The sequence below is a fragment of the Akebia trifoliata genome, chromosome 16 (genome assembly GCF_017979445.1).
Source record: "Akebia trifoliata isolate Shusen 1 chromosome 16, ASM1797944v1, whole genome shotgun sequence".
Taxonomy (NCBI): Eukaryota; Viridiplantae; Streptophyta; class Magnoliopsida; order Ranunculales; family Lardizabalaceae; genus Akebia; species Akebia trifoliata.
Window position 1 is genome coordinate 8674484 of NC_141390.1, and position 25135 is coordinate 8699618.

Sequence of the window (25135 nt, forward strand, 5' to 3'; positions counted from 1 at the left end):
ACAATTTCATATTTTCGACTAGAGGTCTAGGGTTTCTCATCGATCAAATCAAGGTAAATCTATCTTTGTGTTTTATTTTATTTTCCTAGTTGATTCCACAAAACCTAATCGAAATTTACTTCTTCAACAGTGCTGTTGCTGCGAGAGTTTTTTATTTCCATCATCAGGTATATATCGATTAACTTTCTACCTTTTCATATTTGAGCATTATTATATGACTTCTACAATTGCTAGATTATTTATTTATGACGTTTCAAATTGCACATGCTTAGATCTATGATGATGTTAGCCATTGACTTCATCCAATTAGAAATTAGTCTCTAATACGATCCACTTAGAATTTAAAACAAATCAAGATGATGAGAGTTTGTGAATTTTTTTTTTTTGTTTTTCATCATTTATTTTAATGTTGTTTGCTGAATTTTTGTTAGTGTATCCATGCTTGGATTAGGTTGGGATATGTTCATTAATAATGAATATATAGGTGGTTGGGAGGTCAATGTTTTTTTTTAAAGGCAAAATGAAAGATTTGTATTGAAATAAAAGAAGATAGATAGAGCTACAAAAGTCAAGATGAACTCAACCAATATAAGAAAAAAAGGAATAAGGTTCCCCCTAAACAGAAAATGGTTGAAACTCCCCTTAATTTCTTTAGTACATCGGCATCAATAAAATAGAAAGCTTACTTTCCAAATTTCAGATTTCCGAGAAACATTCCTCCTTGGAATCAATCTATCTTGTTCTTCTTTATTGGAAAGTTCTCCCAAAAGTAGGTGTCCAAAAATCTGAAGATGTCTCCTTAGTAATGGGGAAGGTGTTTGATATCGGCACCAAACATAACCCACGGCTTCTAAGATCTTGTATCACCTCCCACTTTGTATGAGAGACTTCATCCTTAGATTGACACTAAAAGGTTGAATCCTTCTTTATATTTCTCTCTCGATGCAAAGGTGATTAGTTTCTGAAGGGACGTCATAGACATTAGATGCATGCATGACCATTCATTAGTTTAGTGTTTTGGTTGTTAAAATAGTTGGAAAATTTGTTTTATCTTTTTTTCTCTTTTTATTTAGGATTCAATAAGCAAGGTTGATTGAAAATTGAACCTCATCTTATAAAGGTTTGTGTCAAGGTTACTGAAAATCTGAGCACCAAATCAGAGAAAGAGAGGTACAATGTGTGTTGATGACAAGTCATTGACAACAGTCCTAAAGTAGAGGAAATGAACTATTAATTGGACGATCATCATCATCATCAATAAAGTCTTTATTTAAAAAATTTGATGGAAAATCGTGTTGCTTGATTCATTTCTATTTAAAGTTATGTTTTGTTGCTTTAACATCCATTATTTTAAAAACTCAATCCTCATCTTTTTGGTTCTTCATTAATTTTGTACTTCTAATTGGGACTATCATCGATTTTTGTTGCATATACCAAATCATGTCAACTGATTTTTATTGTAATCGATTGTTGTTTCACAAATGTGTTTCATTTTTAATTTTCTCTTTTAATATTTTTACTCATTTATCCTAGCATTTTCTTTTTTGCTAGACTTTATCCATGAACATATTATTTGGAAATTAAGAATTTCACACTGATTCAAGAAACCATGAAATTTTGGGGTCGATCAACTTAGTGAACTTTGTGGACGTATAGAATTAATTCTTCACCGACATACATTATCACATTAAATTCATTAATGTTTCTTTTGTGGTTGTAAATTTAGGAGAAAATGCTTCCTCAATCATTTGAACTTCCCCATTATACCATTACTTACCTAGAAAATAGATATTTATATGGACTTGGTTGAGGTTCATCCAAGAGAATAAATAAAGATATTTTAAAGATTTCTACTATTTCTACTATTTTAACTTTAGTTATTAGTTTTGTTGGTTTTTTATTTTTCTTCCTTGAGTTGATTTGTATTATTTGTAGATATAGTGCAAATAAGGATTCTCATTTATGAGCTGAATTTTCAACATTTTTCTTATCCCATATACCACTAAGGATTCTTTTTTTCATTTCAAATTAACATTCTTGTGATATGTTCTTTTATGTGTGTGACTATGTGTTATTGGTTTAAAGGTGATGTCGTCGTAAAGTAGACATGCCAATAGATAAAAGTTGGATTCAGTTGCCTAGAAGTACCCTTGTGTATGATGAAGGAGTTATTAAGTTCTTAGATTTTGTATTTTCTCGTTCAAGGTTTGGTAACATGATTACGTGCCCATGCGTCAGATGTTTCAATGCGATTTTAAAAGATCAAGATAACGTGCATGGTGACTTATTATGGTATGGGATGAATAAATATTACACTCGTTGGATGTACCATGGAGAAAAATTTGAAGATGAAGATAATAGTAATGAGTCTGAAGAGGGTGATGATATGCAAGGGATGTTACAAGATGCATTCGGAATCCCTAATTTTGATGATGAAGAGGTTAATGAGTCAAATGATGATGGTCCCGATGAGCCAAACGATGATGCAAATAAGTTTTATGAAATGTTGAAGGATGTTGAGATTGAGTTATACCCGTGTTGCGCTAAATTTTCAAAACTATCTTTCGTTGTAAAGTTGTTACACCTGAAATGTCTTAACGGATAGAGTAATAAATCATTCGATATGTTGCTTGAGTTTTTAAAAGATGCATTTCCTATTAGAGAAAAATTGTCAAAGAATTACTATGAATCGAAGAAGATTTTGCGAGGACTTGGTTTACATTACAATAAGATAGATGCATACCTGAATGATTACATATTATTCTAGAAAGAACATGAGAATGCAAATAAATGCGCAGTATGTGGTGAGTCTAGGTGAAAAACTGTTAAATGCCAATCAGTTGAAAACTCCTCTAATTTGTCTTCAAAGGAGAAGAAAATACCTGTAAAGATTTTGCGTCATGTTCCGTTGATTCCCAGGCTGATGAGGTTGTTTATGTCTTCAAAAACAGCTGAACATATGTAATGGCACGCCGAATATTATATAAAAGATGGGGTAATAAGGCATCCAGTAGACTCTATGGCGTAGAAAGCTTTAGATAATAAATACCCATCATTTGGTTCTGAACCTCGGAATGTTAGACTTGGATTAGTCATTGATGGCTTCACTCCTTTTAGTTACATGAGTACTCCTCACAGTACATGGCCCGTTATTCTGATTCCATATAACCTCCCTTCATGGATGCGTATGAAGCAAATATCTTTTATAATGTCGTTGCTTATTCTTGGTCCTAAGGCTCCTGTGAACGACATCGATGTTTACCTACAACCATTAGTGAATGAATTGCATGAATTGTGGATATGAGTTACAACATATGATGCATCAACAACACAAAATTTTTGAATGCATGCAGCGATTTTATGGACTATCAACGACTTTCCTGCATATGCTAATTTGTCAAGATGGAGCACTAAAGGAAAACTTGCTTGTCCATCCTACCACAAGGATACTTGTTCAATATGATTGCAAAAAGGAAATAAAGAATGTTACGTAGGACATCGTCGATTTTTATTACTTGATCATAAATTCTGACATAATAAAATGTCCTTTAATGACAGAAATGAGTTGGGAGTTGTGCCAAAATCGTTGACAGGCGAGGATGTGTTCGATCAATTACGTGACTACGAGTAAATCATATTTGGTAAGGTAAATAAAGATAAGGATGGGAGGAAAAGAAAAAAGGATGATTGCAAATTATCGAAGAATTGGAAGAAGAAGATCATTTTTTTCAATTTACCATATTGGAAAGATCTTTTGTTGCATCATAGTTTGGATGTTATGCACATTGAAAAAAATGTGTGTGAGAATGTGATCGGAACATTATTGAACATTGAGGGTTCAACGAAAGACAATTTGAAGGCCCATCTTGATTTACAATTAATGAGTATAAGAAAAGAACTTCACCCGATATCGAATTGGGGAAAGTTGTTACTACCACCTGCATGTTACACAATGTCTTCAATTGAGAAAAAAAGATTTTGTGAATGCTTGAAGGATATAAAAGTACCAGATAGTTATTCATTTAATTTCTTAAGGTGTGTTCAAGTCAAACAATGCAAGATATTAGGGTTCAAGAGTCACAATTGTCATGTTCTAATGCAATAATTTATTCCACTTGCATTAAGAGGAATCTTGTCTAGGAATGTGTGTTTGATTTTGATTGAGTTGTCCACATTCTTCAGACAATTATGTTGTAAGGTTCTAAGGATATGGGAGTTAAAACGCCTTGAATCTCAGATTGCGCTAACACTTTGTAAAATGGAGATGATATTTCCGTCGGCTTTCTTTGATATTATGGTGCATTTGCCTATTCATTTAGCCGATGAGACCAAGTTGGTTGGACCAGTGCAATATAGGTGGATGTATCCAATAGAAAGGTACTTTCACAGGCTAAAGTCATATGCGCGTAATAAAAATCATCCAGAAGGTTCTATTGCTGAAGGGTATCTTTATGAAGAATCATTGACATTTTGCTCGAGGTACTTGCATGAGATTGAAACGAGGTTTAATCGACCAGTGCGTAATAATGATGTTGTTGATGATGGTTCAAGTGAAAAATTGTCAATTTTCAAAGAAAATGGTCGTATTATAGGAAAGGCAATCTCACAAATGTTAGGACGGAGTGAGTGGGAACAAGCTTGTCTATACGTGCTAAACAACTGTAATGAAATTGCTCCATTTGTTCGATAAGATAAATAATTTTTATTTATATTCATAATTGATAGTAGTCCCTAATAAATGAAATAATTTATTGTACAGACAACACAAACAGATGATTAAAGACACTCATAATCACATGAGTGTTAGGGATGTGGAATGAAAACATGTGAAGGAGTTTGCCGAATGGTTTAAACATTATGTATGTGATAAATATCATCAAAATTAACCTACTTAAATATAGTTTTAAATGTATTAATTTCATTCTTTGATCTTAATAGGTTTCACAAATGCGATTAAATGGTGAAGACATAAATGAACAAATCTATTAGTTAGCTCTCGACCCTTCTTATAATGTGATTTGTTTTAAAGCCATTTCACACCAAAAAACAAGATAGCCAGAGAAAAATTCAAACTAGTGGAGTATTTGTCTTTACAGAAACAAATAGTTTTGCAAGCGCTAAGGACATTAATTCGATGACAGGTAATGTAGGATATTATGGCATCTTAAATAATATTTTAGAGCTGAAGTATCCAGGTGGGAATTGAGTCATACTATTCAAATGTCATTGGTGGGATGTCATAAACCGTGGGGGATTCAAGCAAGATGAATATGGTTTCAAGTGTGTGAATGTTACACGGACCTTAGTCACCAACGAACTATACATTCTTGCAAATTAAGCACAACAAGTTTTTTATATAAAAGACAACACCCATTGTGATTGGCGTGTTGTAATAATACACAACCACGCGACTTATACAATATGGAGCAGGAAGATGATGTAGTAGCAGAACCTTTCCAAGATAATGAGTCAGGGTTGCATCAAAATGCAATCGATACAAATGATGATATTATCATTTGGAATAGGAACGATATCCAAGGAGTACTTGTCGAAGGATATGTTGGTGATGATCAAGACTTTATTAATGATGATGATGACGATTACATCTAGTATATGATTGATTGTGTAAATTGTTATTTTTTTTATAATAATAATTCATTTTAATAAAATGAAATTACTCTGTCATTTGATGAATATATTGATTTTAATTATATGAGAAATTGTTGGTTAGATATGTTACGTAGAAAGTCATCCAAGCAGGTGGTCCAACAGACAGTGGGAAGAAATAATCCCTCAAATTCAGTCTCAAATGCATCATCTAGTATAACTAGACCATCTATGAGAGGTGAAAATGGGAGTAGTAATACAGGTATGATATGTTTTATTAAGTTATTTTGAATACCTTGTAGTATCATTAATACAATGTTTGTCTAAATAAGTTTTCATTGACATATTTTTTGTTTTGTTATATTTTTTTAACTCTTTAAACAGCTTCTAGCAGTACTAGAAGGAGAGGGCCTACGCGAGGCGTAGGAAATTTTGGACAAAAAGTAGGGCACAAGATGTTAGTAGATTGAAATGCTCATTGTCAGCCAATAGGAAAAAATTCTAGCCATTTTACACATTTCCTAGGGTATGTTGTGAGGCATTCTGGTCATGCCCCATTGCAATTCAAGTCATGTACTGAGGTTCCAGAGCATGCAAATGATTCCTTGTGGCGAGAGGTTCAGATAGATATAGATTACTTTATATTTTAGGTATTGTTTTACGTTTGCCTTAACAATATGATATATGTTTATTATTTTTCTTGTAATGTTTATTTTTTAGAGATTTGTTGAGATTGATGATGATAAAAGAGATTGGTAATATTATCCATGTCAATGAAATATAAAGATTGGAAGAATGACTTAAAAAAAAATTACCTACAATTCGATACGGATGAAGAAAGATTGCTCAATATTCCTAACAATGTCTCAGAAGCCGATTGGACTTGGCTCGTCCACTATTGGAGTACTCTTGAGGCTCAGGTATAAATTATTAAGAATTTGTTAATTAACAATCCTTTATTATAACTTTATGAAATTTGTGTAGGTTGTATCCAAGAGGAACAATGATAATAGAAAAAATCAAGTAATCAAACATGTTGGGGGGACAAAAAGTTGTGCTCAATATCGTCATGAATTGGTGCGTATCTAATATCGGTCATTTTGATTATTCCATTATCTTCTAATATTCAATGTGATTTATGACATATTTAATATGATTATGTTTGTGTTACTAAAGAGTGAGGGTAGAGAACCGGGTAATTTACCTATTCGAGCTGAAGTCTTTAGGAAAACCCATACTAAAAAAAATGGGTCACCATCTGATCCTAAGTCGGCTGAGCTTATGGTATGTGATCTTCAATAAATTTTAATATAATGCCAAATAAATAAATTTGAATAAGTTCATACTAATTAGTTCATTTTTGTTGTATAGGCTAAAATGAAAATGGATCATGAAAAAAGTGATGGATCAGATTCTACGCCTATAGGCGAGAAGATATTCACTGACGCGTTTGAACTAGATGGGCATGGTCGAGTGCGTACATATGGTTTAGGCCCGACACCGAAATCAGTTTTTGGCTTCTCTTCTCACTCATCTATTACTAGTTATGCCGATATGCAATCTCAGTTGACCAATCTACAACAAACGTTAGAGGAAAATAAAAGAGAACATGAGGAGAGATTTGTTGAGATGCAAAATCAAATGCAAAGTCAAATCCAGAGTTAGGTGCAAGAGCAAATAGCACAGTACTTCCGCACCATGTTTCTAGACGGCCATCCTCCTAGTCAAGGGTTATGAGATTTTTTATATGCTTGTTTGTCCTTCCCATGACATTTAACTTTTTTTGTATTATTTTCGTACAATACTTAGACTATATTAGATAACTTTGCATGTATTAAGTAAAACATTTTTTAACTCCGCATGTCTTAAGTAAAACATTTTTAAACTTTAGATGTATTAGGTAAAACCTTTTTAACTCCACCAATGTACAACTAACATTTTACATTGCCGGTCCCAAGCCTGGATAAAAGAGAAGGGAGAAGGCATGCCATGGATTCATCACTATGAGTTTATTTGCTGCAGATTTTAAATTCATTGAAATGTATTTTGTCCTTTTTGTCTTCTTTTTCCCATTTTATTGTACCTATCTGAAATTGGTAGCTTTCTCCAGCAGACCATAAGTTATGACATTTTGGATGTTGGGATCATGCATCCTGAACTCAAACCTACTGGAGTGCTTTTGACTGGACAAGTGGGTTATGTTGTCAGTGGCATGCAGTCAACCAAAGAAGCACGTGTTGGTGATACTCTTTATCATACTAAAAGCATTGTAGAGCCTCTTCTAGGTATTTCTTCTTTTATCATTACTTCACTTAGTAATGCCATTTGTTAAATTTATAGCTTGAGTTGTCGGTATGAAGGGACATGTTTGGAGTTGTTATTTTAAATTGATTCAACTGCTTTGCAAGATATGGTGATATGTGTACTGGGTATTTGATTCTTCATCTTTTTAGGTAGGTCTAGGAAGTGGGGAATTTGGAAAAATGGTACCTTGTCTGCAGTGTAATTAGTAATAATAGCTTATGAAAATCATGCAAAATACTTTTTATGAATATTATTTCATTTTTCCACAGCTTTGACAAGTTATTTTAATGGTAGAAATCTGATCAAGATTTTGATTCAGATGCAACTATTGTACAACTTAGCTTTGGAGATCGCCTTGGGGCTCTTATTGACATGGTGAAGTGACTCAAATCATGTTCTCTCTTATGAAAATTTCTGCTGCAGTACCCACATGCAAATTCTCCTAGTAAATGATTTATTTGATTCATTTGGTTTATATATGGAGGCATCAGTAACACAAACAAAATTTTATGCCCAAACAACTATCTTAGCATATTAGAAACATGGTTAGGACTCAGGGTTACAAGATTACAAACATATATTTCTCTAAATTTAATTTGAGATTTTTACAATGGAGAAAGTAAGCGGTCTGTATTGGTGTTTGATTCGAGTTCAACCAACTCCCACATCTTACAAACTTCGGAATACCAAGCAGAACATATAAACTAGATTTCGGGTTTTAATAGTTGATCTGTGATAAAGATAATTTATTGAGAAATAGAGAAAGAGTGATGGTCAAGACATGTCAAACGTAAGGTGAGATGGCATTGACCAAAATAAGTGTGCATCTTGAAGCTGCTGTCAAGGGCTTTTGTAATTCATTCCCATCACTAAGAATATTGAAAGCTTCTTACTGTTTGCACTTCAAGATGAAGGCTCTGTTTCACTTGGTACAAAACTGCCCTATAGTCAGTGAAGTTGACTTAACTGTTGATATTAGTCCTGCAATACCAACACAAGTATCGATAATATCGACTAGTTTTGATAGGTACCGAGATGTAGATCTTGCATCATATAGGATGTTGAAAGAGAGACTGTTGTCATCACAATCCTTTAGATATTTTCTTTAGCTTTTTGTAAGATTTTAATGCTGTTTCTTGTATTTAAGTGGCTGTGGGCATCAAAATTTTAAAGAGGCCCTCATAAATTTTATAAGTCAAAATAAAGTCCTTAACCTCACAGTTAGGCCCACAAGTCTAAATTGGGGATCTATTAATCGGGACGGGCTTCATATGTTTAGGTTTGGATTTCCGTAGATAATACCCATGATCTAAACTAAATCAAGTGATCCATATATTAAATATTGGGCCTTATACCTAAATAAATGAGTTTGGCCCAATAATAATCCATAGAATCCTTAAATGGGATTTGGACAAATTTAGCCTCTTAAACAAATCAATTAAGCCTATTTAAGTTGGGGTATAATTGGAAAGCTAAATTATTTTAAGTCTATAAATACAAGAGCCTCTCTCATGGAAAGGGGATCTGGATCACTTTATCTCAGAAGATAAAAGCTCTCCCTTTAGAGAAGAAGAAGCTCTCAAGCCCTCCTCCAGCGACAAAGCAAGGTTCTTCAGAGATCTGGACTCCGACTAAAGAGAAGATCAAGCATAAAGCCCTTCTCCGAAAGCAAAGTAACCTTCTCAGCCGATAAAACGCAAAGCATGGAGAGAAGAAGATTTACAGAAGCCTCTACAGAAGATTAAACACAAAGCAAAGTCACCGTCAAAGCATCATTCTCAACCGATAAAGCGCGAAGCACAGAGAAAAGAAAAGCTACATACGTCATCATCACTATTTTTGTACTTGACTATTAATCAGAGGAAATACTGAGATCTGTATCCACTTTTCATCAAAAAATCAAGAAAATCATTTGCGATCTTATTTCACAAATCTCGAGGTAGATCCGTTGAAATTTATTGTCGACAGTGGCATTTCTTTATTTCATTCACAATCCTACTGAGCTGTTCTTTTTCATGCTTATGCAGATGTGGACCTCATAACTTTCTTGGTATTGTCTGATTCCTTATCTTACCTGAACCTTAAAGGGTGTACTTCAGTAACCGATGTGGGCATTTCCAAACTTATATGCAAATGTGTGAACCAACATTCAATAGTTGTTTCCGATACATATTTTGGGGCAAATTCTATTCTAGCTCTTTGTTTCGATTTTCCTTCTTCGGATAGTTTCCTGGGAGTGCATCATGAATAGAAGCATTCAGCTTCATTGACCTTTAGACTTCAAAAGCTGTATGTTGGTGGCTGCAAGAGTGAGTGAAACTTTCTCCTTTTCATGATCTTATCCCAATGTGGTGAACCTATTAGGAATGATCTTCCTCAAATATTTTGATTCTGCATACAAAAGAGGAAACAAAGATCTTGCTATTTTTAGGAATTCTTGCAATATTTTTGAGAAGTTAAAATACAAATTCTGGGAATATATATAATGAATCAGATTTCCACTCAGAACTTCAGAAAAACACAAAAATAAGTCATAGATGCCCGAGGACTCCCTTGCCACAGAATTCCTTATTATATGATCCTATACATATGTATGATGCATCATTTTTTCTTTGGCAGGTGTTGATGTATCATCTCTGTTGCAGCTTATGTCTCACACTTACTTGCTAAAAAGTCTTTGCTTGAGGGGGATTTTCATCTTTATCACTGGAAAATTTGAGACCTGCAATCAGTTCACTAAGAGCCATAACAGTGGGTATTGGTGCATCGTTAAGCCATTCTGCACTCATGCTTCTACCTAAGATTTGTCCTTTGCTAGAGTTTGTGGTTCTTAATTTTCAGGTAATTTTGAAGAGTAGATTCAAGTCCATGTAGGATAGACCCTAAGGACGATACACCACTGGTTGATTGGTCCATGTGGTGCACAATCAGGAGAGTCTGGACTACTATTCGATGACTGACACAAGATATTTATCACGCCTAAAATGATGGATGAGACGATCATAACCATTCATCTCCGCACTTAAGACTGAGCTTATGATTACAATCAACCCAATCTATATAAGTTTGTGGTGTGGGAGATCCCGCTGGGGCTAGTTAAATGATCAATGATGGAATTTAATCCCTTGTATGTAGACCACTTTTGAGATGGTGCTGATGCTAGATCATCCTTAGGGTCTACCCAACTGGACCTATTACTTGCCTATATTTTAACAATCTTCACTTTTGTAAAATGTTTGTTTCTCAATATTATGATTAATGGTCTTAACAGGTAATTTCTGATTGTATTGTGAAAAATACCGTGGAATCCTTGAGGCATTTACAAGTGTTAGGTCTGTGCTACTGCCTTGGAGACAAGTCTTCAATAAGCTTCCACCTCAATATGCCAAACTTAAGGAAATTGAGGCTAGAAAGAGTGACTCCATGGATGACAAATGATGATTTGTTTATTCTAACTCAGAACTGTGCAAGTTTGATTGAGCTCTCATTATCGGGATGCACACTCCTCAATTCAGGTCTGCAATCTTATATATCAATCATTTATTTTACATGCAGGATAACTCTTCTGCATGTTCTCTATAAGAAAATGTATTCTTTTTCTCTTATTATATTTAAAGAAGTCACAAGCACATGATGCAAATTGCTTTCTTCTTAAAGCCTTTTGTTCTTCAAATTTCAAAGGCTCCCCCTCTATATCTGTATTATTGTCTTCTTGACATCAAATTAACTTGGTAAAAGCTGTCGCTTGATCAACTTGATGGAGTAGGTATGATTGTCAAGTAGATCTTTATTTCATCTCTTGTATATCTGAATGAGTAAACACGCTTATTGCTTCTTGTTTCTTGGGTTTTGGATATGAGATTCATGGTTGAGGAATTGCAAATCATGCATAATAATTGTTCATCACCAAAATTATTTTGAATTCTAAACTGAATTATATGATGGCTTGGATTAATAAAACTGCCATTGTGGATAACAAGCAATTACTTTGATGTGATTTTCAACATTCGTTGTTATAGGATTCATTTTTTCATTCCTTACTGCCCGCATAATGGAGTAATGAACTCAATTCAGCTCTTCATATACCTATCTTTGTTGGTACGAGTCTGTCAAAGGAGATGGAGAGTTGGGGTTCAATGAATTACCTTCTGTTTGCATTTCTTTGCTATATATTTCATATTGCTGAAGAGAGAGAGAGGGAGAATTTATGTTCCATTGATCTTTTAAGTCTCAAGCTCTTAAAAGTTTGATATGGTTCTCCAATCTTTTACTATTATCTCAAACTCATTGTTATAATCATTATGGGTATAGCCCACACCAAACACCCATGTTTACATACATGTATGGAAGGACTATCCAGTTTCTTGGTTCCAATAAAAAATCTGACTCCGTTATATTTGTGCTTCGTATTTATCCATGTTGCCAAGATCTTTCACTTCTATATACTGTAATCGTCCTTCACTTCTTCAGATTCTGTACTGCACTTTAGCAATCAAACTTAATGAAACACAGGGCTTGTTCAGGTATATTGGAACTTTAAAAAGAAAATATTTACATAACAATGACAGTGTTGTGTGAGTGACTTGACACTGATACAGAGTTTTGCACGCACTAGCAAATACAAACCAAGCACTTGATACACATGCAGATATGGCAGGCTCTTCATTTCGATGGTAAAATACTCTGTCATTCTTACGAAATCAAATGTATATAAATGATTGGGTTTGGAGTTTTAAACTCGAATGGAACAGATGATTAAGTGATTGTTTTTTAGTTTCCATCTTCATCTTAATGTTTCTTTAATTGGGTTTTTGTTAATTTTTATGATTTTACTAAGAATCATGACTAACCACTTAGAACCCTTATTCCAATTCCTTGGTTTATTGGTTGTTTATGTCCATATAGTCCATGGTATGCTTTTAGTTTCCATATTTTGAGTACTGTAGTAGTCCAAGGGGTATACATTGGAAATGGAGATAGGAAGACATAGGCTGTTGTTGGGTACTGCAGTAGACAATCCATCCTGCAGCTCAATAAATCCATGTTATATAGATGGAATAAGTTTTTTTTTTTTTTTTTTTTAAAGTAACATCTTTTATTGATGAGGTTGCCCTATTTTTAATCTTTTATTTTATTTTCTTCTTCATATCAGCCAATAGAATAGTTTGATCATTCTAATTTACACACAAGACACATACAACCCAATCTATATTTCTTCATGGTTGATGATTCTGTAATGTTGTGGATGCTATTGCAGCTCTAGGCTCTCTAATCACGGTGAGTTTGTTTAATTACTCAAAAAATATAGTTGGATCCTTAAGTCATTAATTACACACAAATGTTATGGAATTTGAATGGGAGTTTTACATATTTTTAACTGAATTGGTGGTGGAGTTGGATCACAGGCATAAACGCTTTACGGTTTTGCTTGCAAGGAAGTGGCCAATGTAATAGCTGCAGAGTTCTTCTTTGACAGTCAAGCTAAATCTGGACTTAAAAACAATTCAATGGGGTCTCAGGTAACTGCAACAAATGTACAGAAAATTCCATGCCTCAACATACTTGTGCTGCTGTTTTCACTGGTGACTGAATTGTGTGCCAACAAGTCCTCTGTAAAGATTAGACATGAAATAACTTAACAGCATAAACTGTGATTAGTGGAGCCGTGTGAGGTCTTGTTTGCTTATGCAGGATCACCGATATGGATGGACAGTAGAACTACTTCTCAATGCAGAGAGATAGAGAAAGCGGTTGGTAGTGCATTGGAGAAAGCGTGTGAGAAATTCACAGGATTGAAGGTGTTTGCACTCTCAAACAAGGCCGTAATTAGACCATTGCCAACGCGATTCGACATCCAAAGCATAGCTGTCAACAATGATTTTGTATTTACAAGAACCAAATGTACAAGTTCATATTTGGATTTTGTATTTTGTTTTATGGGTAATGCTGTGTTTGGGGACAGCAGTGCATTAGCTCGAATTTGAGGAGAGAAATAAATTTACAGTGGGGTGGGGGCTAGGCTGGCATTTTGATTTTTTTTTCTAACAAAATAGCATTTACCGACGGACTTACAAAGTCTGTCGGTATAACATATAGCGACGGCATATACTACTGTCGGTAAAGATGAAAATAAGTGACGAAAAACAAATTTCCGTGTTAAATTTTTTCCAGAAAATAAGGGATATAGCGATGGTACTTTTATTATGCCGTCGCTAAAACAAATACCGACACAACCAACTCCGATGAGTGCCGACGAAAAATAAATTTCAGTGTTAAATTTTTTCCAGAAAATAAGAGATACAGCGACGGTACTTTTATTATGCCGTCGCTAAAACAAATACCGACGCAACCAACTCTGACGAGTGCTGATGAAAAACAACTCTATCGGTATAATATTCGGCAACGGACTTCTGTAGATTTAGCGACGGATCTAACCGTCGGTATAAGTCTCTCTTCTAGTAGTGTTGCATCCACTACTACAGAGCTCACATGGGTCTCTTTTTATTTTGCATGATATTGGTCTTCATTTAGCCCAACCGCCTACCTTTTTTTTTTTTTTGTGTGTGACAACACATCAGCCCTACACTTGACTGTCAACCCTGTATTTCATGCCAAGAAAAAAGTCAGAGAGATTGACTATCATTTTATAAGGGAAAAAGTGGCAGTAAGTTCTTTGCTGACATTCTCACTAAGGCATTTCCATTTCCACGAGGTTCCCTTGCAGATTTACGAATCAAATTAAGCCTTTGGTCTGCACCACATCCCAGTTTGAGGGGAAGTATATAAGTATGCAGCTCAAAAGGTGTCAACAATATTAGCTGTATAAATGGTGATTATCAAAGCTGCTACATGTCCAATCCCAACACAAGAGGTGTCATAAGCAGCAGTACACATTTGTGCTCATCCAAGATGACACAGACTATCCTAACACAACACAACAATATATTACTTGAGTAATTAAAGGAGAAGCTCAACTGCATTGACTCATTCAAATTTTAGTTAGAAAATCTCTTGATTCTATAGGAATACAACAGTTGTAACATTCCTATTTAAATAGTGTTGGAGAGATTTACCAAAAGTTTTTTACTTTAAAATTCAGATAATCCTAATTGTCTAAGCAACTTAAATAATTTCAGACAGCCAAAAGTCAAGTGATAGAAAAAAAAAAAAGTTGACAGAGGAGGATATGTTTAGATCAGTCAATCATGCCGAAATTTGCTCAATATGGTTTCCCACTTAAGGCCCATTGTTCAATGGTATTACTATGCACCCTTTTTAAGATAAGAGCAATGTAACATTTATATGAAAAAAAGATCCTACACTTCAGGGAATTGAGTAGTTATTTAACTCCATTTTTTTTCCCATCATGTTCCAGTGGTGGCCTAATGCAATAAAATAATAAAAAAAAGTCAGATGCTTTGAAATTTACAACCATTAGGAAATATCAATCTCAACAATTTGAATTACAGACCTTGATTATTCAAACATTGATCTCGATGACTGTTTTTTTTTTTTTCCGACATACATCTACACTAGATAGATCTTCTTGAAATATTCAAAATGCATTATAATTAAATATCCAAATTTTGAGCATCTTACTCTCCATTTATCAACATTCATTCTTACAAATAATAGAAATAGATTGGAAGTTTTATCTAAATCTTCAAATTTATTAGCATATCATTTCTGCTTTTCATTCACCATATTAATGAATTAACAGTGAAGTTTTTTTTTTTTTTTCAAAATTCCTTTTAAAACTTAAATTATTAAATCAAAATAAAATCAAAAATCAAAAATCAAAATCAAAATTTCACCAATAATTCATTAAAAAAAAAAAAAGAAACATTGACTAATTTCACCAAAAATTTCACCAATAATCAACCAAAAATTTCACTAATAATCAAGGGTAGTAAACCTAATCTTGCACTTTGTAGGAGGGGACTAATTTAAACCTAATATCACCAATTTAAGAGGGGGTGTTTTTACTAAGTTACCCTTGAAAAAGGGTCATTGAACCCACATGGATTGCCACAACGACAATCTAACACCAAAGTCTTCTAGATTTCATGAAAAAATAAGTTTAAAAAATTCAATTTTTTTTTTCTTTTTCACTTCCGAACTTGATCCATGGTATTGAAAATGGACGACTAGTAAGTATCTAAATTTAAAATTAAAATTCAATAGTGAAAAATAATTTTTTTTTAAAGCTCAGAAGAATTTCGTCCTTTACAATCCTGTGGCATCAAGTCATATTTTTGAATACCACAAGATGATGAAATCAGGAAATTTCTTTTTTTAATTATGTTGTGTTTTGTCTTTTCAGCCACACGTAAATGGCTGTGGTTTTGTGAGAAAAAAAAAATTACTCCCAATAATATGCTAGCTGGCATCATCCTATATCAATCATTATTTGTTGGAGTGTCCAACATCGTTGTACACTATAAAATCAATCACTAGCTCACCCCCATGACACCATAGTGTCTCGAAAGCGCACTTGATCACGGAATCGCAATCTTGTGTCCCATGCATACCTAACCGTTCCTTTCTATTATATAAAGTCTGAATCATGGCTACCAAATACCAACAATAAGAGCACCAGCTAGTGAGAGAGAGAGAGAGAGAGAGAGAGAGAGACAGAGACAGAGATGGAGATTTCGCGAAAGCTCACACATGTTGTAGCCTTGGTTCTCTGTGCACTCCTAATAATGGGGTCGTCGTGGTCCGAGGCACAGATATGCAACATGAGTAGTGCAGGTTTAATGGCATGTAAGCCATCTGTAACTAAAGGTTCAAATCCAGTCCCTCCTCCATCCCAACTCTGTTGCTCTGCTCTCTCTCACGCTGACATGCACTGTCTTTGCTCTTATAAGAACTCCACGCTTTTGACCACCCTTGGTATCGATTTCAATCTTGCCATGCAACTCCCTAAAAAGTGTAACCTCCCTCAGCCAACCAATTGCTAAGTTAATTAGCTTAATTTGCTGTATGTGTGGCCTATATATGTAAGTTCTCATACACTAAACCAACTTATGTTTTTATTAACACTTGATTTAACTCAGATGTTCACCGATCGAGTCAAGTTGAAAACTCGTGAATTGATCTGGAGAAGTCGAATTAAAATATGAGTCTCGATCCAAAAAGGTGTCCCATTCTATAACAATGTACGATGTCTAGGGGGCACATTTTTATTGGGGTTCAAACACATTGGGCTGCTTGTACAGCTTGGTTTTGGTTAAGAACCCTAGGTGTTTTGAACTCCAACAATAATGTGTGCCATGTAGATACTGCCCCTTATTATAGGAATGGGACACCCTTGATTCCTAACTCTTTCAAATATTAGGGAAAATTATTGTTGTGTGCCATGGAATTTTAATTCCCAAACCATGTTTTAATGGTGAGATTGTCACTGTATTGGGTAAATTACAATTTCTTACTTTGAATATGACAAAATTTCGATTCGGTACACTGTGCATTTTATTTCCCAAAACATGTTTTCTAGCGAGTTCATCACTTTTCTTTTATAATCAATGATTTCACTGATAAAATACCAGATAAATGATCTTTAAAAATATCAAGGGTATTTGACTTTAACATTACTTGAGATCTCGCAGGTAATTTATCATCGAGATCGCTAATTATAGAATTCGCTTTAAAATTACCTGAAATCTCGTTGGTAATTTATCAGCGCTAATTATGAAAGTGACTAACCCATTGGAAATCGTGTTTTGGGAATTAAAATGAGCAGTGTACCGAACCAGAATTTTGCCATATCTTGCACACGTTTATGAAAATTTCTCTATATTTATTTGACTCACTTGAGTCAACTCATGAGATTCGGAGCTGACTCAAGTCAATTCGAATCGAGTCAAGTCAAGTTTTGAAACTATGCCACCAACTGGGTTGGAGGAATAATAATAACTATTGTTGGTGTTATTGTATTAGCAGGATGGAACTTCTTCATCAATAGTTGGGAAAAGCTTTAGCGGATGTTTGTGTTACCTTTCACCAGCAGTTGTTTCTCACCTTGTGTGATTTAATTTACCAGTAATATGTAATGAAAAGTATATGACTCTTTATCTATCCAATTTTCTCATGGCTTTTTGTTTTAAAGTTATATTATAACCTCCATGGGCCAAATCAATACAACAGGGCTGACTCATCTCATCACCTTTAAACTCATTAAAATTCGACAAGTCTATTAGGAAACTTGACTGAATCAACTTAAAATTTTACCAAGTCCGAGTTAAGACTCTACTCATGAATTAAGCAAATTATCTATAATATTTTCTCAGAATATAAACGAGTTGAAGGTGAGTGGGGGAAATTCGTCCCCAAGTATGCTCTCCCACCGACCGATCAATTTGATCGAGAACAAGAACTAATCCTTGTCTGAGTCTAGAAACTTGAATAAGGATGGTTTTCTTCTCCTCCTAGTTAAGTAGAAATACCTTTGTTTTTTAGGGCACATCCTCAAAGAGAACCGGCCTCTTAATCAAGAAGCCTGAGTTGCAGATGTTCTTCCAACGGCGCATTCATCTGCTTGATAGCATAGATAAGATGGTAAAAATTATCGCTCATTTGCCTAAGAGCCCTCCTATAAAAGTTAAAGACTTCTCAAGTTAACCTACTGAGATGGACTCGGATGACAGCCTTAAACTGCCCCCAGTACACCACAGTGGTGCTATGGGGGGAGGCTTTGAGAGGATGAGGGCTCATCTGATAAAGAAGTGCCCATATCATTAAGGATAACATAAGTATGTCTAATCTTAGATAGAGAAGGGCACACGGGAGAATAAGTCTTCCCCCTGGCCATGGAAGAATAAGAAAGAAAATGGAGAGGTTTAAAGAAGATTTGAGGAGAGGGAATATTATTTTCTAACCTCTTGGTAGAAATAGAATTGCACTAGGTGGAGCTTGCTGAAGTCAAGGAAAGATGAGTATGGTGGCAGACAATAAAATCTCGCAATAGAGAGTTGGAGAGGAAGAAGAGTAGAAAGAAAAAATAAAAAAGAAAAAGTGAAGGGAAAGGGGTATTTATAGACCTCAAAAGCATCTAGATACGTAACAAATGAATGGCCATGATAGACTCGAAGAACGAAATAATAATAAACTATCGACGCATTTAATATGCGTGGAAAACGATTGAAATGGTACTAACACGCGTGCACTATTAACCACGCAAGGGATGACACGTGTGCACAACACATAAATACTCCGTAACATGATTATCAAGATGAAACAATCAGCTTCGCGCTGCATGAGAAAGCCATTTAAAGCGCCGCCACGATAATTTGAATGGTTGGAGTTCGAATTTAATGCCATGGGTGGAAGGTTGACAGGAAACTGACTAGCAACAGTCCAATAGGAAGCTGCCACATATCATTAATTTATTAAGTTGTCTCGAAGCCTCGAATCAAGATTCGAATCACTGAGAAGGGGTATTGTAGAAGACATTTTTCGAGAAAGTGACATGTGATAGTCAAGAGACGACCTCGTCGAGTGTTTGAATCAGCAAAGGAGGAAGAAAGGTCGATCGTTTCGTTCAACTGAGTTCTAAGGGTCAAGGATGAAAGCTTAGAGGCATCAAATCCCTTAGAATCAGGAGGTTTAACCATATTTGCTGAAATCAACAGAAGTCCTTAAAAAGATGGAATCATTCAAATGGAAATCAAGAAAGAATCTGAGAAAATCTAAGGGGAAATCTTTATAAATATATAGGTGCAATTCATTAGAAGGTATGCAATTTTCTCTGAAAATGCTACACTAATTCTTGTACTAAAAATCTTGACTTGGGTGTCGGGACGATGTTGTTGCAGGCACACCTAGGAGCACATGAAGGCCAGAATTTCTTTGTCAGCAAATATCACAAGGTAGTGCAAGTTTTGGCATCTACAATATTCATCTTTATTAATGGGATCTAGTAAAACTGTCCCACTCAAATGCATAATTAATGCTTCACAATGCTCCTCCCCCACTGATGATGGTCCATCATCTCCAATTATGTGTATGGATAATTTACAAGTAGTCCCATATCCAACAATAATAAGAAAGACTTCGCAAGCACTCCCTAGCTTTACCACTTGTTGATCTATCCACCACCATTCCCACATAAGCACCACCATCTCATTCTATGGTAACATGCATGAAATTGGAGTTTTCAAGCCTAATCTGAAATACTTCTTCGTGTTAATTGAGATGCCTTCTAAACCAAAATCAGTCACGTATGCTTTAAAACATCCTGGTTGCCCATCTGCTATACAAGAAGAGATTCAGGCCCTTCACAAAATGGCACATGAGAGTTAAGTCCACGTAACCCTACTATGAAGCAAATGGGTCTTTAAAACCAAACATCACTCAAATGGATCACTTGGGTATCTCAAGGCATGATTGGTTGCAAAAAGGTTCAATCAAGTTCCAAGAGTTGATTTTTTTGACATTTCTTCTTCCATCATCAAACATGCAACAATATGCACAATACTTATTGTAGCCATAACGCAACCCACGATTGGGATATTCATCAACTGGACGTTGAAAATGCTTTTCGAAATGGGCATCTTAACGAACCATTCTTCATGGAACAACCTCTTGGGTTCAAAGACCCCAATGGACCGGATCATGTTTGTAGTCTCAAGCGGGCCTTATATGGGCTTCATCAAGCCCCACATGCTTGGCTTGATCGTTTTATCACCTTCTTACTTAGCATGGGATTCTTTTACAGTTTAGCCGATCCATGGTTATTTATCTACCATCATAGTTGTGGAACAACTCTTCTATAATTATATGTCGATGATATCATCTTAACAGGTGATAATCCGATTTTTTTCTCTGAATTGTGACTCGTCTCCATCAAGAGTTTTCCGTAAAAGATCTTGACTATTTGCATTACTTCTTGGATGTGCAAGTTCATAAATTTTCTGGTGGATTATTATTGAATCAAGCTAAGTATGCCTATAACCTTCTAGAGTGAGCACAAATGTAAGATTGCCAAAGTATCTCCACACCAACGGTAACCAAAATTTGATCATCACTTAGCTATTAGTAATGATGATCTATTTCATGATCCTCAATTCTATAGAAGTATTGTTGGTGGATTGCAATAATTAACTTTAACACATCTGGACATATCCTTCAACACAAATTATGTTTGCCAATTTATGCAAAATCCCACCAATTTCCATTTCCAGTTTGTCAAGCAAATAATTCGTTATATTCACAAAAGGATCAACTATGGTGTTCGATTGTTATTTCATAACTATTAGTTATCTATGGCTTTTTTTTTATGCTAATTGGGCAAGGTATCCTATCACTCGTTGATCAACCATGGGTTTTTGTATGTATCTGGGAGGTAATTGCATCTTATGGAGTGCCAAGAAGCAACACATGGTAGCTCATTCAAACATAGAGGCCAAATATCGTGTCCTTGCATCCACTACCGCAGAGCTCACATGGATCTCTTTTTATTTTTCATGATATTGGTCTTCATTTAGCCCAGCCGCCTACATTTTTTTGTGTGTGTGTGTGTGTGTGACAACACATCAGCCCTACACTTGACTGTCGACCCTGTATTTCATGCCAAGAAAAAACTCAGAGAGATTGACTATCATTTTATAAGGTTAAAAGTGGCACTAAGTTCTTTGCTGACATTCTCACTAAGGAATTTTCATTTCCACGAGGTTCCCTTGAAGATTTACGCATCAAATTAAGCCTTTGGTCTGCACCACATCCCAGTTTGAGGGGAAGTATATAAGTATGCAGATCAAAAGGTGTCAACAATATTAGCTGTATAAATGGTGATTATCAAAGCTGCTACATGTCCAATCCCAACACAAGAGGTGTCGTAAGCAGCAGTACACATTTGTGCTCATCCAAGCTGCCACAGACTGATCCTAACACAGCACAACAATATCTTACTTGAGTAATTAAAGGAGAAGCTCAACTGCATTGACTCGTTCAAATTAATTCAAATTGTAGTTAGAAAATCTCTTGATTCTATAGATATTCTTCTCCCTATTAGGAATACAACAGTTGTAACATTCCTATTTAAATAGTGTTGGAGAGATTTTCCAAAAGTTTTTTACTTAAAATTCAGATAATCCTAGTTGTCTAAGCAATTTCAATAATTTCAGACAGCCAAAAGTCAAGTGATAGATAGAAAAAAAAAAAAAAAGGTCACAGAGGAGGATATGTTTAGATCATTCAATAATGCTAATTTTTGCTCAATATGGTTTCCCACTTAAGGCCCATTGTTCAATGTTCAATAGTATTACTATGCACCCTTTTTAAGATAAGAGCAATGTAACATTTATATGAAACAAAGATCCTACACTTCAGGGAATTGGGTAGTTATTCAACTCCATTTTTTTCCCATCATGCTCCATCTGGTTAATCTTTTCTAATTTACTCACAAACTCTGTGGTGGCCCAATGCAAAAAAAATAAAATAAAAAAAGTCAGATGCTTTGAAATTTATAACCATTGGAAACATCAATCTCAACAATTCGAATTAGTGACCTTGATTATTCAAACTTTGATCTTGATGACCGATTTTTTTTTCCGATGTACACCTACACTAGATAAATCTTCTTGAAATATTCAAAATGCAATAATTATAATGATGAAACGGATATTTGGATCAAACATTATAATTAAATATCCAAATTTTGAGTATCTCACTCTCCATTTGTCGACATTCATTCTTATAAATGATAGAAATTGATTGGAAGATAGGAAGTTTTATCTAAATCTTCAAAATTATTAGTACATCATTTCCATTTTTCATTCACCATGTTAATGAATTAGCAGTGATTTTTATTTTCAAAACTTAAATTATTAAATCAAAATAAATAAATAAAATCAAAATTTCATCGATAATTCATATAAAAAAAATTACATTAACTTTGGATCAAGGGTGGTAAAACTAATCTTGCACTATGCAGGAGGGGAGTAATTTGAACTTTTAATATCACCAATTTAAGAAGGGGTGTTTGTTACTAAGTTACCCTTGAGAAAGGGTCATTGAGTCCACATGGATTACCACATTGACAATTTAACACCAAAGCCTTCTAGATTTCATGAAAATTTTCAGATTAAAAAAATTTAACTTTTTTTTTCCTTAACTTAATCCAAGGTATTGAAAATGAACGGCTATCAAACACATAAATTTAAAATTAAAATTCAATAGTAAAAATTCACTTTTTTTTCAAAAGTTCATAGAATTTCGTCCAGTACAACTCTGTGGCATCAGATATCACAAGATGATGAAATCAGGAAATTTGTTTTTTTTTTTTTCATTATGTTGTGTTTTGTCTTTTCAGCCACATGTTAAACGGCTATGGTTCTGTGAGAAAAAAAAAAAATCAGTCTCCCAATAATATGCTAGCTGGCATCATCCAATATCATCATCATTTGCTCGACACTGAGTGTCCAACATCGTTGTACACTAGAAAATCAACCAATAGTTCACTCCCGTGATACCATAGTGTCTTGAAAGTGTCCTCGATCACGGACTCCCAATCTTGTGTCTCATGCATGCCTAACTGTTCCTTTCTATATATAAAGTCTAAATCAAGGCTACCAAACAACAACAACAACAAGAGCACCAGCTAGTGAGAGAGAGAGACAGAGATGGAGATTTTGCGAAAGCTCACACATGTTGTAGCCTTGGTTCTCTGTGCACTCCTAATAATGGGGTCGTCGTGGTCCGAGGCACAGATATGCAACATGAGTAGTTCAGGTTTAATGGCATGTAAGCCATCTGTAACTAAAGGTTCAAATCCAGTCCCTCCTCCATCCCAACTCTGTTGCTCTGCTCTCTCTCACGCTGACATGCACTGTCTTTGCTCTTATAAGAACTCCACGCTTTTGACCACCCTTGGTATCGATTTCAATCTTGCCATGCAACTCCCTAAAAAGTGTAATCTCCCTCAGCCAACCAATTGCTAAGTTAATTAGCTTAATTTGCTGTATGTGTGGCCTATATATGTAAGTCCTCATACCACTAAACCAACTTATGTTTTTACTAACACTTGATTTAACTCAGATGTCCACCGAGTCAAGTTGAAAACTCGTGAATTGATCTGGACAAGTCGAATTAAAATATGAGTCGCCATCCAAAAAGGTGTCCCATTCAGTAACAATGTACGATTTCCAGGTGGCACATTTTTATTGGGGTTCAAACACATTGGGCTGCTTGTACAGCTTGGTTTTGGTTAAGAACCCTAGGTGTTGTGAACTCCGACAAAAACGTGCCATGTAGGTTTGTTACAGGAATGGGACACCCTTTTGGGTCCTGCCTCTTTCAAATATTAGGGCAAATTATTGTTTTGTGTGCTGAGTATGGGAAAATTCCCATTCCAGTACATTGGAATTTTAAATCCCAAACCATGTTTTTTAGTGAGATCCTCACTTTATTGGGTAAATTACAATTTCCTGCTTTGAATATAACAAAATTTTGATTTGGTATCCTGTTTATTTTATTTCCCAAAACGTGTTTTCCAAGCGAGTTTGTCACTTTTCTTTTATAATCAGCTATTTCGCTGATAAATTACCAGATAACTGGTTGTTAAAAATATCAAGGGAATTTGACTTCAACCTTACTTGCGATCTCGCTGGTAATTTATCATCGAGATCATTGATTATAAAATCACTTTAAAATTACCTGAAATCTTGCTGGTAATTTATCAGCGAGATCGCTAATTATGAAAATGACTAACCCGTTGGAAAACATGTTTTGAGAATTAAAATGAGCAGTGTACCGAACCAGAATTTTGCCATATCTTGCACACGTTTATGAAAATTTCTCTATATTTATTTGACTCACTTGAGTCAACTCATGAGATTTGGAGCTGACTCAAGTCTATCCGAATCGAGTCAAGTCAAATTTTGAAACTACGCCACCAACCGGTTGGAGGAATAATAATAACTATTGTTGGTGTTATTGTATTTGCAGGATGGACCTTCTTCATCAATAGTTGGAAAACGCTTTAGCAGATGCTTATGTGTTACCTTCACCAGCACTTGTTTCTCACCTTCTGTGATTTAATTTACCAATAATATGTAATGAAAAGTATATGACTCTTTATGTATCCAAGTTTCTCATGGCTTTTTTTTATTATTAAAGGTATATTATAAACCTCCTTGGGCCCGAATCAAAACAACAGGACTGATTAATCTCAACCACCTTAAAACTAATTAAAATTCGACAAGTCTAATAGGAAACACTATTT

The 25135-nt window shown here is 34.9% G+C and overlaps 1 protein-coding gene, 1 long non-coding RNA gene and 1 pseudogene across 2 annotated transcripts; all 3 read left to right on the top strand.

Annotated features, from left to right (window-relative positions):
* The first annotated feature begins 9630 nt into the window (after nt 1–9630).
* Nucleotides 9631–14027, top strand: LOC147382514 (BTB/POZ domain-containing protein FBL11-like). The gene is made up of 3 exons (XM_086427330.1): nt 9631–10752; nt 11183–11426; nt 13317–14027. Exons 1-3 carry the CDS (start codon nt 10699–10701, stop codon nt 13382–13384), a joined length of 366 nt encoding a protein of 121 aa, XP_086283456.1. The 5' UTR covers nt 9631–10698; the 3' UTR covers nt 13385–14027.
* Nucleotides 14028–16556: 2529 nt separating this feature from the next.
* LOC147382515 (putative lipid-transfer protein DIR1 pseudogene) lies at nt 16557–16874 on the top strand (annotated as a pseudogene).
* Nucleotides 16875–23153: 6279 nt separating this feature from the next.
* On the top strand, nt 23154–25043 carry LOC147382516 (uncharacterized). The gene is made up of 2 exons (XR_015173570.1): nt 23154–23891; nt 24859–25043. It is a non-coding gene; the product is annotated as an uncharacterized LOC147382516 (long non-coding RNA).
* The last annotated feature ends 92 nt before the right edge of the window (nt 25044–25135 follow it).

Excerpts from the sequence above, each read along its gene's own strand:
- LOC147382514 (XM_086427330.1), top strand. The coding sequence starts at position 10,699 with ATGCTTCTACCTAAGATTTGTCCTTTGCTAGAGTTTGTGGTTCTTAAT. Across the intron at positions 10,753-11,182 it reads TTGTGGTTCTTAATTTTCAG|GTAATTTCTGATTGTATTGT; the intron begins GTAATTTTGAAG and ends TGGTCTTAACAG. Across the intron at positions 11,427-13,316 it reads ATGCACACTCCTCAATTCAG|GCATAAACGCTTTACGGTTT; the intron begins GTCTGCAATCTT and ends GTTGGATCACAG.